At 44.1% G+C, this 16,125-nt stretch overlaps 1 protein-coding gene across 12 annotated transcripts in view; it reads right to left on the bottom strand.

The window, feature by feature from the left end:
• Positions 1-329: 329 nt before the first annotated feature.
• Positions 330-16,125, bottom strand: part of Cspp1 (centrosome and spindle pole associated protein 1) — a 99,447-nt gene continuing 83,651 nt past the window's right edge. For 11 of the 12 annotated variants that reach the window (XM_041667436.1, XM_041667434.1, XM_041667445.1 and 8 more), the window contains 9 exons: positions 15,165-15,231; positions 14,576-14,693; positions 10,632-10,771; positions 9,237-9,377; positions 7,032-7,078; positions 5,367-5,430; positions 4,548-4,657; positions 2,692-2,830; positions 330-1,150 (listed from right to left, as the gene is read on the bottom strand). In XM_041667436.1, the coding sequence (XP_041523370.1) occupies positions 936-1,150; positions 2,692-2,830; positions 4,548-4,657; positions 5,367-5,430; positions 7,032-7,078; positions 9,237-9,377; positions 10,632-10,771; positions 14,576-14,693; positions 15,165-15,231 (1,041 nt within the window). In that variant the 3' untranslated portion in view covers positions 330-935. Of the gene's footprint in view, positions 1,151-2,691; positions 2,831-4,547; positions 4,658-5,366; positions 5,431-7,031; positions 7,079-9,236; positions 9,378-10,631; positions 10,772-14,575; positions 14,694-15,164; positions 15,232-16,125 lie in introns of those variants that run through there. The other variant, XM_041667443.1, reaches the window with a different exon arrangement.

The raw sequence follows: 16,125 nt of genomic DNA, 5'->3' as shown, positions 1-16,125 counted from the left end.
TCAGTCAGACACTGACAGGAGAAAACTTATCAATAGAGCAAAACCGAACATAAAAAACTGCATGTAGCCCCAAACAGGAATACCAGAAATTTCTCATTTTTGGTAAACTCTTCTGTCCCTAGAAAAGTCAGAGGCAGTGGCTGGGTTGTCTTCAGCTGTTATGTAGAAATTGAGCGAGTGTTTTTGTGAAGTATCATTTACTACTGATTAGCCCAGGGTCTCGGGAGTGGACAGAAGACCACTGCCTCTGTCCTTTCCGGGTGGAGCTTTTTAGCCTCTAGAAACCTCAATTCTACTTCAAGTCAAGAAATTGACATTGGTAGTTAATAAAAATAAAACTTTATTTGTATCAAGAAATAGTGAAATCAGATAAATTAATAGCTGAGTATGCTTTATCAACATTAAAAATAAAATAGAGGCAGAAGATGTAACATTTAGTCATGGCTCATGGAGGTAAGATGGTCACAGCTCCTTGACTCCTATGGAATCTGTAGCTACAAAGGTCATGAGAATGAGTAGCTTGTGGGTCGCTCATTTACATAGCAGCAGGAACAGTCACACTTAGAACTGTTTTCAGTACAAGCTAGCAGTGGCGAGTGTGCTAGTGAAAATGTGCTCTGCTTCACAGTCCTGTTAGCACTAATCTACCCCTCTTAATGGCGAGCAGAATTGAATGCACATATGGTACTTGAATCAAGAGTTCATTACCACTCATGTCAGAATTGCAAAAATAATTCTATACAATCATGTTATAAATCAATAATCAGGGATTTTATATACATTATATTATATATGTAACATATCATCATGGGAAAATACACTTTATATATAGATAGGACATAAATAACTAATATTTAGGTAGGGCTACAAGCAAAAACATTCAAGATCAGCTCCTCACACCTAAAAGGCACGGCTGGGTCTAGAGAGGGTTTATTTCAAGCATGCGCAGCAGACAGGCCCTGCCAAGTAAAAGTGCCTGGCTTTCCAGGAACCCGCTGCTGCTGCTCCTCATTCAGCTGCTCTGCCATGAACCGTTTCAGAGTTTCCGAGGTGCCCGGGCGGAGCCAGGGCTCAGTTGCTACAGAGTTGGATCCATCCTCACCCAAGTGTCTCATGATGTCATCAGGGTCGACCAGTGAACTCTCGTCATCTACAGGAAGCAAAAGAGACAAGTCGGGTGGCCCGTGACATACACAGTGAACCTATAGTCCAGCCCATTAGAGCTCTGCATCTCTTTACAGAATCACAACTCCTCCCCACAACAACTATCCCTTTGGCAGTAGGAGTAGGAGCCCAGGGGCTCTGTTGAGGGTGGGGAGAAATAAACTAACTCCATGGCACTGCAGCTACAAGAACTTTGAACTGTACCAAAGGAGATTCTACCAAACATGAGACATTGACTGTAGAAATATAAGACTATCTTATTTCGTGTCTGTTCCCATTAGGAAAAACAGTGGACATGACACAAGACTTCAATTTAGCAGAGTTTGGGGAATACTTGGCCAGCCTCATAGCACTGATAAAGGCATGTCAAAGGTCATTCGGAGGAAATTACATCTGCACTAGTCTAAAATGGCCCATTAAGAGGGGACTTGTTCATTAGCCACATCTGATGTTACTTAAAGTCTATATATTTGACTTAATAAATATAAAATATGAAAAATCTGTCTTCCTACCCTGTGATGTCAATTTCTTTTTCTAAAAAAAAATGACATCTCCTGGCCTGGGTTAGCTCAGCAAAGGGGTGTGCACTCAGTTAATGGGCAATCAGTCCACATCGTACCACAAAGCTCCTGTTTGAAAGGACAGCGTTAAAACAAATAGTTTAGACGTCGAGAACCTGAAAAGAATCTTAAGCTTTTCTATCTCTTCTCATATATAGCCTTCTGAAGTATTAGTTCAAGTCTGATTCTAAAACAAAAGGCAATTTTAGGTACACATTAAGGGAAAATGCTTTTTCATTATCTTCACTATCCCATGTTTTCTATGATATGAAATGAAAAGTACTATTCCCTCAGTTTACCGTGTCTGCGTATTTGGTGGAAGAGTGTTTACTGGACTAGAGAGGTTAAAAAGTTGTGACAACAAAAATACTGCAATGCAGTTAAACAGACCAAAGACTTCTGTAAACAGGCCACCCTCCTAAAACAACCCTGACCATCATCCCAGGGACTGGCAGCCTGGTTTTTTTTTTTTTTTTTGTTTTTACAGAGGATATGACACAGGCTGCAGAGAGGTCTGAAGCTGCCCTGTGCTTCATGGAAAGTTCCACCCAGAACCATTCATAGAATCAGCTGGTTGGCTTTGAATATTAACTGAAAACTATTTTTCTTTCTTCCTGGTGCAGAAAGCCAAGTAAAGGTAAATTTTTCCTTATAATACTACAGACTTAAAATAAGATGTGTCACTTAAAACCCAAAGCTTCTGATCATTCCTTACTTCTGTGAGTAATTCTAAGTTGGCACTTTCCCTGATGAAGCACTGAGGATGAACTTCATACACACCACTCTCCTAGAGCTGTTTATTAGGTTCTGCTCTTAAAGGACACCTTCTAGTGTCAATAATCTGCTGCAGGGTTAACCTCAAGCCAGGATTAGCAGGCTAGTTATGTCCTTGACCATAAAACTCAAAGGATTTAAAAATTCTCATTTCCTCCAGATGTGCACTAGCCAGTGAACATCTGCATGGTACCTGTGTTAGTGGGTTTCTTCTGATGCTCATTTAGTCTTCTCATTCTGTCTTCATTTCTCGTTCTAAGCTGATCGATATTTACACTGGAGACAGATTTTAAAGAGAGACCATCTGGTGGTATGTGGAGCCGACTACTATCCTAAAAGAGAATTTAGAAACACTCCCAGCAATCAATCAACATAGTTTTGCCCTGGATTAATACACACTATGAAGAGCAAAAGCACAGCATATGGATCCTGTCTCCTGTCCTTGCAAGGTCGGGTGAGACTGTCAGGGCTAAGAAGTAGCATTGTGATAACATAAATGCTGGCAAGCTGAGTAAGGTTCAGGAATTACAGGGCACAAAAGGAAAACACAAACAGTAGTAGCTGAGGGTTAGTGCTCAAGATAGTGTGTCACTGCCAGGACAGACACACAAAGCGATAGAAGAAATTAATCATGGTATTTTTCTTAATAAAGACCAAACAAAATACAACAGGGAAAGAAAACAGTCTTTTCAGTGAACAGTGCTGGAGAAATAGTGTCTGCATGCTAAAGGAAGATTCAGACGCTAGATCCCATATGCAAAACTAGCTCAAGTATATCAAGTAAATCGTCATGGTTTTATATTAAACTAATTTCTTATGTAAGACCATCAGAAATCCAAATGATAAAACTGGCAATTTGGACCTTATTAAAAGCTAAAACATCTATGCTTCAAAACCACCAAGATGATAAAGAACAATCTTTTTAATAGAAAACATTTGCAAATCTAACATCTGAATGAAATGTAGAAACCCTAAGTTTCACCAGTGAAGATACTACACACAATTTAAAAATGGATAAAGGGTCTTCAAAGCAGATCCACAACCAGCTAGGAAGCGCATGGGATAGTCTATGACATGGGCATTTTAGTTGCAAGCAAATGGAGAAATAGGAAATTCATATACTGCTATAAGTTAAAAATGTTTGAAAATGGTGACCATGTTTTGGGAAAATCCTTCAAAATGTTAAATTCATAGAGTGATCAAATAATCCAGTAATTCTGTCAGGCACACACTCAAGAGAAATAGGTAAAGCAAAACAAAAACCCGGATGAGACTTGTACATGAATGCTAAGAGCCATCTTAGTCATGACAGCTAACATGTGACACTAACCCCGGTATTCATCACCTATTGAATGAATGAACAAATGTAGTGTCTACACATGCTCTAAGATGGATGGCCCTTGAGGAAGAACAAGAAATATTTATATGAAATATGCAGGAAGACAACATGGACCAACACTGATTAGTAGTTACCTAGGGCAAAGAAATGTGTCTACCTGGTAAGGCTAGCCACGCAATTATGCTAGTTAGCAGACGGTTCTTGAGCTCCTGACTACTAGTGTATGTCCTATAAATGGGAATAAAGAGCTTCAGAAGCTGTCCAAAGTTGTCTACCCAAAGAGGAAGGATACCATCAGAACATGGTTTGTTGAAGCCTCCAACGCCTTGTATTAACTACACTGTAAAGCCGTGGAAAAGAACATGGGTTTGAATCTTAGCCCTCTTACCTATCGGGAAACTCACTTGACCAAATGGAGCTGCCACCATATTATGTTATTTCGAGGCCAACAGGCTTATGATAAACGCTATTGGTTGCTTTGTGTGGCTTCACTAAAGCCCATATATAGGGAATAAGATAAAGGATGAGGTACTAAGGTTAGCATTTGTAGGAAAGGATAGCTCTGCCATTTGCAGAGATACGTATTTACCGTCATGAGAGCTACAGGGGCACCACAATAACAGCAGAACCAAGACTCAGACCACACCCACTTTTCAAAGCAACCCTTGAATCATCTAAACTGAGATGCGGAGGGAGACAGTCATACGTACAGAATCTAGTCCTTTCAGTTTGTTCCTCCTGCGCTCCCTTGCAGAGGGCAGCTGTGGCGGTGGAGGGAAGGCCTCCTCTTCAATGGCAGGGTAGGTCTCACCATAGGCACCTAACGGGGCCACACAAAGAGATCTTGAATTTTAGAGCTAAGGCTCGAGACTCTGAGGTCTTTTCTTTAAGTGCTTTATGGAGATGCTATTTAGTATACACGTTCAGTGATTTCTTCAGTGAAACTGCAGTTGGACAATCATGACTATCTAGAATTTCCACCATCTCAAATAGCTCCCTATGCTCACTGGCAACCACTCCCCAGGCCCAGTCCAACATTCTGTCCCCTATGATTGCACAGAGTGGAATTCTACAACACAGTCCTTTGTGTCTGAGGCTCGTGCACATATCATTATATGGATGCATCACACTTCGCCTCTGCACTTGCCAGCTGGTGAATATTGCTACCTAGTGGCAACTGAATGATACCACTTGAGGAATCTTCAGGTCCATCTCTGTGTGGACATGATTTCTTTGGGATGGAAACTAGGAATTACTGACAGGTGTTATGGTGACTGCTCAGCATTTTGTGTGGCTGCCAAACTACTCTCAAAAATGGCTATACCTGCCTGGCACAGCAGTGCACACTCACAATCTCAATACTCAAGAGGAGGAGGATCAAAGTCTGAGGTTGTCCTGGGCCACAAAGAGAAATCCTATCTTAAAGGTAGATACACGCGCACACACACACACACACACACACACACACACACACGGGAGGGGGTAGGGGGTAAAATTTAACATAACACTGGTAAATTAAATACACTCACCAATAAAAGCACTATCAGATTCCAGTAATGAATTTTTTAAAAAGTCGTTAGTGTCATCTCTGGGCTAAATTTAAAAAAAGAAAAAGAAAACAATAGTCACATGTTAATGGCCAAATTTTTAGTCTGGAGTAGGAAAATATGTCACACTAAGAGACAGCGCAGGTGTTTACTCTAACCCCCAACAAAACAACAAAGAGATGACAGGGAGGGCTGGTTCCCTCCTAACAACCACATTCTAGTATCCAGACAGCCCCACCAAGACTCCAGACAGCGGGAAGGCCTGATTTCACCCTGCTTGAGAATGACATTTACTAACTCCTTACTGCCCTCTTGTGGTTGTCCATGAAAAGTGTATGAGAAACTTTAAGCATTAAGTGCTACCGAGGTTCTGTCTCTTGAGTGGGTCAGAGTAGTCTGCTTCCTAAATTCTTCCGTGCTAGGAACTGGGGCTATGTTACCAGTTCTGAAACATGGGTAGATGACAGTCCCATGGAAAGTAGGAAAGATGCTGTCATACACACACTAGCCCTCGGCACAGCAACCTCCACAGGCACACTACAGGCGCGGGATGACACACTGTAGGGAAAACCATGAGCTTGGGCTTACTGTAGTGAGATCCCAAGTGGGAAGTTGTACGATATCCACTTTGTGTGTTATTAGGAGCCTACAACTTCCATGTGATCTCGGCACTGATCTGACATGCTACCGATGGATTAAGGCAGTGAGTTCACTTGCTCCTGCTGACTTTTTTTGTACACCTCACTCTTCCATATAGTGAACTAATATCTCCTCTGACCACCACTGAACTCCTGTGAGTCTGCTCTCCACGGGAGGCGTCTCATCACCCACACTGGATGGCCCGTCTGCTCCCCACTCACCCTTGCTCCAGCCTCCTCTGCTCAAGTCTTCCTCCAGTTACCTCCCCCATAACTGAAAGTCCAGCCAGGCCAACCCTCCAGCGCCCATTCCTTCCCAGCAGCACCTCAGCAATGTGCCCCTCCTCTCAGAACAGAAGGCAAGCCTCCAGGGGAAAGGATTTTTTTTTTAATACTCTCCAAGACTCCTGTACCCTGAACACACAACAGTTTCTGGCCCACGGAGCAAAGATACTTGTTGATGCAGCCTTCATACAATGTCACTTCAGGTAAGAGTAAGGTACCACTCTTGTTTATCTTCTGCACTGCCAAATCCACTTCTGCTGCTAACAACTCTGCAACCAGTGTGGCCGGGCTCGACAACAGAGAACCTGTCAGTTCTATGTGTTATTTCCCTTACCCTACCGTCACCCTGGCACACATTCCTATTTAATAGACAGTATACGGAACATACATGCCAAGCCTATCTGGACCTTGTAAATAAATATTGAGTCTTTGAACTGAGCCTCACAATAAGCACTGGGAAACTGAGGCATAAAAATTAAACAATCTGCCCACCTCCCCCAAATGACACAGCTAAGGACACCAGCTCGAGCCACGTGGGTGTTATTCTTACCCATTACAGTCAATTTTCTCTACACATCTTAGCCACAGATCTTTAGACATTGCACTTGCAACTTAAATTACGTTTTAAATATAAAGAAGAGTAGTATGGACATGTTCAAAATCTAGAATACTCATTTAACATAGGCCCCAAAATCTAACTTGAAAATGTGAATTGACTGCTTACCATTCTGTGCCCTTGTCCTTTCCCGTTGTAGACGGTGTCCAGATCAGCTGTAGTCAACAGAATAGCGGGCAGACATTTAGAGAAGCTTAACAGATGGAATACATTTCGGATCTCCTATTGCTAGCTTCTACTGGAAATTATTTTTACCTCACACACCACAACAGTCTTAGAAATGATGCTACTTGCTCATTAAATCTTGTATCTATACTGGTAAATGACTCACTAATAAAATCTTGTGAACTTTGATATCTAAGAAAAAATGAACACAGGATTTCTTCTTTAACCCTCTGTCTTGCTCCTGTAGTCTCTGCACAAAGCCATGCTTAACCAGGGGTTGGAGTACGCTAAAACTGTGGGCAGCCAGCCCTAGGTCAGTAGCCCAGGCATCTGCAGCACGGCAGCTTTCCCACATGGGAATAAAGGCTGCAGTGATGGCCCACATCCTTCCATCTTCATGACTTAGGCAGATGGATACTCGCATTAAGAAACACCTGTACCTATCTGGGAACCATGTTACTCTTAGATCCCACAAAATCAGACTTTTGACACTTAAAATTCTGTACCATGAGGAGGGATGCTGTCTGTTGTACAGTGATTGTCCAAGTCTTGATCTACGAGCTCAGCCTACGGGGGTCAGATCACTTACTCCTGCCTGTCACACCTCCCGAGGTCAGGGACCTTCCTTGGATTCTGCAAGCCATATCAGTCCACCAAGAAATGGTCTCAAGTTTCCAAAAACTAACAAGATCAAGCCTAATGACTCGTTTTCTTTGGCCACTCTCAATGGCCTGCAGGCTGGCAAAGAAGTGGGATACAGGTAAAGCCACAATGTCCATGTGTGCTAAGGAAGGCCCAGGGATGCTGAGACAACGCCACCCTACCTCTGTGCGCACTGACCCTGTGCACCTGCAAGCTCCACGTGGCTGTAGGCTTAGATCCCTTTACAGTGTTCACACCTGGCCTCTGACTTCTCTATCATCAGCCCCTTGAGAGCGGCAGCCTAGCTTGCTGCCCACCACATCCTGTCAGGGTCCTAATATCATTGGACTAGATTTAGATAACTGGAGAATTATACAAAAACATACACTCAAATCTGATACTCCACAGATTTTTGTCTCTTTTTTTTTTTTTTTTTTTTTGGTTTTTCGAGACAGGGTTTCTCTGTAGCTTTGGAGCCTGTCCTGGAACTAGCTCTTGTAGACCAAGCTGGCCTCGAACTCAAAGAGATCCGCCTGACTCTGCCTCCCGAGTGCGCACCACACTGTGAACAGCTGTATCCCAAAAAGGGTTACATGATGGCCCTTACTGGACTAATCAGAGCACGCTATGAAATGTGTTCCTTTCCCAACTCTATGACAAAAGGCTTACATGAGCATGGAGCTGCCAGTGCAATGGCCTGCCTGGGATTGAAGTCAATGCAAGAGACAGTAAAAGCCAAAAAGGAGCCGGGCGATGGTGGCGCACGCCTTTAATCCCAGCACTCAGGAGGCAGAGGCAGGCGGATCTCTCTTGAGTTCGAGACCAGCCTAGTCTACAAGAGCTAGTTCCAGGACAGGCTCCAAAGCCACAGAGAAACCCTGTCTCGAAAAACCAAAAAAAAAATAAAAAATAAAAAAAGCCAAAAAGGCTGGACAGAGTGGCACATGCCCATCCTAAGAGCCCTCAGGAAGCAGAGGCAGGATGACGGCTCCAACTTCAAAGTCAGCCTAGTCTTCACAGTGAATTCCAGGTCAGCCAAGAAGATAGTCTTAAAAAATTTTTTTTTTTTTTAAAAAAAAATGCTGACAAGAGGGCTCAGTTCACTGATTTTACAGGACAGGAGTTGGTTCCCGGCACCCACCTACAGGCTCACAACTGCCGAGTCTGTTTCAGGGATCCCACACTCTATTCTGATCTCTGAAGGTACCTTCACCTATGTGTATATGTCCCCCCAAATATAAATATATATGTATGCATGCATGTATGTATATTATATATGTGTATATATACATACATGTGTATATGTTTGTGTATGTGTATATGTATGTGTGTATATATATATATGTGTGTGTATATATATATATATGTATATATATATATGAAACCTTTTTTAAACAAATCTAGAAAACCAACTCCTGAACAGCTGGAGGAAGAAGGGCCATAGCGCTATCTACAGCAGCAGTGTGTGCAGCGCTGGCGTGGGCAGCAGCGGCGTGGGCAGCTTACCTCCCGCACTGTCCTGCATTTTCAATCTGTTCAGTCTCTTCTGCTGCTCCCGGAGCAGGGCCTGCTGCTGAATCTCTAAGGTGTGATGATCTCGGGGAGGATCTGGGTACAGTAATTTCAGATCCACTCGTGTTTCTGAATCTGGTGCAAAAATTGCAGAACTAAGTTAAATCTTGTTTCCAACTGAGATTTAGACAAAAAAAAAATCTGTACCCACATTTCTAAATATAAAATATGGAAGCAGGCATCCGAGATATTGTTAAGAGAATGAACAGATGAACTGGTTTATGATTAAACAATGAATGAAATTAAGTTAAACTTCTGCCTTTAGTTCTAAAACTGCTACCAGTTCAAGGTTACTTGGGCTAAACAGTGAGTTCTAACTCAGCATGGCCTACAGCATATGAACCTGTCTCAGAAAAAAAAAAAAAAGCAGGGGGCTGGAGAGATGGCTCAGTGGTTAAGAGCATTGCCTGCTCTTCCAAAGGTCCTGAGTTCAATTCCCAGCAACCACATGGTGGCTCACAACCATCTGTAATGGGGTCTGGTGACCTCTTCTGGTCTGCAGGCATACACACAGACAGAACACTATATACATGATAGATAGATAGATAGATAGATAGATAGATAGATAGATAGATAGATAGATATTTAAAAAGAAAAAGAAAAAAAAAAAGCTGGGGGTGGGGATTAAAATGACCTATCAAGCCCTGAAAAGGGATTGAGGACAGCTGCGTGTGCCTGAATGACCAGTGCGAAGACTGAATTTAATGGTCACAACGGTATCGACTTTGACACTCTGTATAGGGTGCACTGTGGGAATGTAAGGGATAAGAGGAAGGGAGGGGAGAACATGTGTAGCCAAGGACTTTCAGGCCTGTGAAACTGTTCTGTAAGATCCTACAACGGTGAATACACGTAATCACACAGCTATCCAAGCTGAGAGAATGCACACAGAAATCAGCCCGAAGGCAAACCGTGCGCATTGAGAGAGAACGCTATATCCATCAGGCTGGTCAGTCCTCACACTGTGTGCCTCTGAAGTGCAGGTGGCCACAATGGAGAGGCTGTGCATGGGCAGAGGCAGGGATCATATGGGAACTCTGGGCCTTGTTGGGAGCACTTCACCAGACCCTCAGCTTCATCATCAGCATTGGGGAAAAAATTAGGTAGCAATCTTGATTGCAGAACCTCAGTCAAAGCACATTACAGCAGACATGAAGTTAGAGGACACAAAACTGATGTTCCCTAATGAAAAACTTTACATAAACTTGGCAGTATTATAATGAAGTCCCCAGAACAAGCAACTGACTGCTTGTGTGATGGGCTTTAACCTGCCCTGCCCCACGATGTCACCTAGAGTGTAGCAGAGTCAACATGGCAGCTTAGGCTCACCTCTCTCTTTGAGCTCATTGAAGTCATGGATATTCTGAAAAGTATTAGCATCCAAGGCCTTCGGCGATGGTCTTCTGACAGGAGCTTGTACCCGATGTCTAGCCATGTCAAATATGTCCATGGGATTCCTCTCTCTTTTCCTGGAAATGACAAGCCATGATCAATATTCCTTATGGCTTGGAAACAAGGGCACATCCAAGTCACTGTAAAAGCACCTTGGCATCTTTCACCACGGTTATTACATAAATTTCAACAGTCCCGCTCTGCTGATCCCCTGTGCTAAAACCTAAAGACTTTATAAGCGCATGGTGTCACCTGCCTGCAACCCTAGCATTCTAGAGTTCAAGGCCAGTCTCATAATTTAATGTCAGCCTGAGCTACATGACACCCTGTCTCAAAAAAAACAAAGATCAGGCATGCTACTTTTTAGCAATTGGATTTTAATGCCTTCATCTATAAAAATCTGTGCATTTGAATCATGCTGTGAGGAGAGAATTAAGAGAGATGTGAAGGACCGTACACAGTACATGCATGAATCCGGTATCTGTCTAAAGCAGAAACTGCGCACAGAACATGCTTCTGATGCTCGGCTCCACACTGAGGGAACTGTACCGTGACTCTACAAAACCCTCCCAACAACCTGGGCTATATGAGCTCAACAGTACTCTAGGAGTGAACATGCTGGGCAGCTCCAGAAGGAAGCTTTCGCTAAGGGTTTGCTGTTGTCATCTGCCCAAAGGAAATGGATGGAGAATGGAAAGTCGCTCTGAAAATAAAAACTAAATACCAATTAGTACTTCCTTCAACGCTGGACCCCCTCTCTCTCTCCCTCCTCTCCCCTCTCCGCCCCCCTCGCTCGCTCGCTCCTCACCTTCCCTCTCCTATCTCTCCTGTCTCTACCCCACCTCTGTGACACAGGGCCTGTCTGTGTCCCTGGCTGGCCCGAAACTCGCTATGTAGAACACATTAGTCTTGAATTCATAAAAGATCTGCTTGCCTCTCCCTCCCAGCATTTCGATTAAAGGATGTGTGTCACCAAAGCCAACATCTATCTTTCCTCCCAGCAACCACATGGTGGCTCACAACCATCTGTGGTGAGGTCTGGTGCCCTCTTCTGTCATGCAGGGATACATACATAATAAATTAATAAATCTTAAGAAAAAAACAAGTCATAAAAAAAGGAAGAAAGAGAGAGAGAGAGAGAGAGAGAGAGAGAGAAAGAAAGAAAGAATCTAAGTTATAGTCATAAACAATTAGACAGGAAAAACTGGGGTCCTTTCATGGGGTTTCCTTTTCTCTCAGGGAACGTTTCAAAGGGCACAGCACAGCCCTGCCACAGCTGGCTCTGATCCCTGCCATGTAACTAGGAGGACAATTTGAAAGAAAGCTCTGAAAAGACCCGCATCTGGTTGCTGTGAAGGAAACCTCTGAAAGCAGAGCCCTGCTGCAGAGAGGGGCAGCGGATCAGCACCCTGGGAGGGCTGGAAGTTGCGGGTCCAGAGGCTAACCGCCTTATCTTGGGCTAAGTTCTGGGCCTCTGGAGCAGCATTCCTTGCTTCCCTCCGTACAGGAACACCTTGCAACAATAGATAAAAGCCTTTTTGCAATCATTTAACTTAGCAGAACACTAGTTTCTATCGACCCAAGAGCTAAGGATCCCATCAGAGCACATCTTAGACCTGTGAAAAAGTTTCCCTGGGCTACCCCCTCTCTGATGTACCCACCAATGCATTTTAAATTTACCTTGATGTATGACTTTCTATGTTCTGTAAAACTATAAAAATGTCACGAAGCTGTCTCCACATGAAACAAGGAAACTTAGGGTAACCTAAATCTGTGCTCCCAGGCCATGATCAATCAGAAATGGTTCCAGAATAAACAATTTCTTATTCCTTTAGGATGAGAGCTGTGGTTTTTGCACTGACAGCAGCAAATCTACAAAGACTCATTAAGACAATCACCAAAAGAAGCTGCTGGGAGACATTTACATTGGACCCCTATCAGCTTCCATAATACTAATAAGTGAGTAAGAAGATTTGTTTACAATTAGGTTGTTAGATCACATTTGTATGTGTTCTATATCTTATTTGTTCCGTGCCCGGCACATGGGGAGCTTGATAATGCAGTAAAATGAAGAAGAAATTCTTTTTATGAAGCTGCTCTATGAAATTAGAACAAAGAACCAAACAATACATGTCTCTATGGTACATATTAAAAATTCTATCAGTAATGTGTTAACAGACCACTGTCGAAGTTATCGTAATTCCAACTCCTGAAAGTTAAAATTCAAGGTTCACAAAACTTAACCCATGCCTGTCGTTTTTAAAAAAATATTTATTTATTTATTACGTATACAATATTCTGTCTTTGTGTGTGCCTGCAGGCCAGAAGAGGGCACCAGACCCCATTACAGATGATTGTGAGCCACCATGTGGTTGCTGCGAATTGAACTCAGGACCTTTGGAAAAGCAAGCGATGCTCTTAACCTCTGAGCCATCTCTCCAGCCCCCCCCCCCCCCCGCCTGTCTTTACTCTGATAGAGCTACCTGACAGTACTGAACCATATGGTGAGGGTCAGCATCGCCAACAACACAGTGCTGTGTGCACTCTTGGCAGCATGCCATGGGAGAGCAGCTCCTCGGCTACGTAACGTTCCCCAGCCTGTCCAGTCAGAGGGCAGCTCACACACTCTCACACTAAGGAGTACAGACAATCTCTGGCCAGGATGGAGAAACTTTCAGTCATGAAAAACGGGCTGAAAGAAATCCAAGACCAGGGGTGACAGAGAGCCATGAAAACAGAACACAACACTGAGACTCGTATCAGACACCTGGACAGAGACAGGACATTAAAGAAAGAAATCCAGAAAGGATGATTTAAATAACAATAACATTTCAATGTTGTTGTATAACAATTTCTTCTCAAATGGGGAGCCCCATAAGCAGGAAGGTAAACAGCTTCAAATAGCTCAAGGAAGTCCCTGAAACTGACCAGACTCACTAGACACCTCCCTGTCAGAGTAAGCAATAAAAGCCAAGGGAACACAGGTACAAAGAAGCCGCTCATACACAGAGGGGCAAAAAAAACAAACAAACAAACAAAAAAAAAAAACCTGAGACCAGACCAGCCCAGCCGCCCAGAAGAAGCTGAGCTGCCTGGAAGAGGTTCAGACTAACTGAAGCACCAGGGAGGACCCTTCGACCTGCCAAGCGGCCTGTAGGTGCAGTGTGCTCCAGGATCCCTGCTCTGTGACACGGGCTGCTGTGTTGGGGTGGCTTTGGTCATGCAGCTGTCTGTGAGTCACACTTCTGCTCCGGTAAGCAACCTCAATGAAACTCACTGGTTCAGAAGTTGTACATTATTGGTATCTGTCCTCTGGACTGTCGTGGGCTCCCAATCTGGGGTGAGCAGATGTGCGTGTGTCTCCCCAGTAAAAATCTGTCACACAACAAATGTCAGCCTCAAACATATGCTTGTAATGCTAAGATATTAGTGACGTAGAGCCAGATGGTGGGAGCCTAGCTGTGCATGTGATGTTCCCAACTTTTCTATCAGATTATCCCAGACAGAAAGCTTATTTTTAAAAGAAAGGATTGATGTTCAGTAACCCAGAAACAATCTTCAAGCTCCCAGAAGACTAACCTACAGTGCAGAAGCCTTGTTTAGAGAAGCTGAGCCCTCTAGCTGTAATAGCAGCTTTGCTTTGCTAGGAAATGAGTATTAACCAAAAAACAAAAAAAAAACCCAGTTACATTATTGAAGGAAAATCTAAAGATAATCATATACCACCACTGTGTGTAATCATCTCAGCCTTAGAATTTTCCATTCCTGTCTCATTTCCCTCAAGGAGCTAGATTTTACATCTCATTTTCAGACGACACAGGAAGGGGCAGGAGGCTCTAAGGTGAACCCGGCCCTATTCCAGGAAGACACAGGCAGAGCACCTGAGAGGGACTGCGTCCTCACTGTCGAGCCGCAGCAGCCGCCCCTGCAGCCGCCTCTCCTCGCTGCGCAGCTGCTTCCTCATCTCCGACAGCTCCGTGATGACGCTCTTCTTCTCCTCTGCAAGTTCCCGGGAAGAGTTAAAAATATACTGAGATAAATTTTACAAAAGATACTTATGTGTGTTTTAAATATATATGCACACATCATAATGAACATCATTAAGACCCATGGTGAGAGTCTTGATAAACGCGGAGATTCTCGGGCGCACAGAGAACTACAAGGGCAAAGCAAAGGGGGGGTTGCACGCTCAAAGCTGACTGTCATGGCGGCTGTACAAATTACACATGAGAAAACACCTAAAGTCACAAGCACAAAAGCCAAAAATGCAAATAAACAGGTTCAAACCGGTGAAAACCTGCTGAGTCTGTCTGTAGAGTGTACCACTATAATTTGTGCAGGATGCGATGGGGGACGGGGAGAGCAGACATAGCACTTTTCCCTCGGTTTTTGCAAGTTCCTGCAGTTCTGTAATTACTTTGGGATGACTGGAAGAAGTAAATATCCTGTAGAATACAGTGCACTGCCTACCCTCTGCCCGGAGTTGGTTCTTCCTGGCAGGCACCGGAGGAGACTGGGCCCTGGACATGGCGCTTTCCTGTGAACAACAAACACGGTCAGCATTTCTCCTCTGTCCCTCGGTGTGAAAGGAAACCAACGCCCCACTGTAAAACGCATCTACATCTGCTGACCCTGGTCTGTGCGAGGCTCCCTGCCCCTGGCCAATGGGAATCCCTTTCTCTGTATGCTGTGACTGCAAAGGGTCTCCATCTCCTACAATTACCCTCATTTTCCCAACCTCTCCTAAGTCTACATCTTCCTCCCAGCCTGTGCCCAGCCTCCCCCTTCTTCACTCAGGATCTTCCCTTCACTAGTAACAGCAAATGCAGGGCTGGGAGCTGGCTAAGCAGTTACGAGCACGTCCTTCCTTCCCCACTCACCATGATGCTCAGGTCTGCTTCCACATGCATCACTTCAGCACCAAACAAAGCGACCCCCACGGCACATGCTCACTCTGCCATTTTACCCTGAATGTTCTTGACAAGTAACTACTAACATCTTTGTCTGCCTGTAGCTCCTCCTGTTCACACACTGTTAATTTCCTCAAACTTCTGTCCTCAGCCCTGTTCCCTACCCCATCTATATACTTCCCCTTCATAAGCACCAATGCCAACCGCTTCCCAAACCACAAATCTAATCCAAAATGCCTTCCTCAGCCACAACTCAATTTTCAAACTCCAATCTGTACAGTCATCACCAGAAACCTGAAAATTCCCCTTGACCACTACCACCATGCACCTGTGTGCCCAGATCTCTCCTCAAGCTGACAGCCCTCCTCGGTCCCTTGTTTTCAGTCCGCAGTCTCCACCGCCCCTGAGAACACTGCACGAGCACAAGCGCCCACACGGCTCTACTTTAACATTCCAAGGACCATGCTGCAATTCCTACCACAGAACGTATGAACCAGACTCTCAGAAGCAGAAGCCAAGAA

This window comes from Microtus oregoni, unplaced genomic scaffold (assembly GCF_018167655.1).
Source record: "Microtus oregoni isolate MIOR12 unplaced genomic scaffold, Mior012 000017F_ref0000208, whole genome shotgun sequence".
Taxonomy (NCBI): domain Eukaryota; kingdom Metazoa; phylum Chordata; class Mammalia; order Rodentia; family Cricetidae; genus Microtus; species Microtus oregoni.
This window is presented reverse-complemented; position numbering and strand designations above follow the sequence as displayed.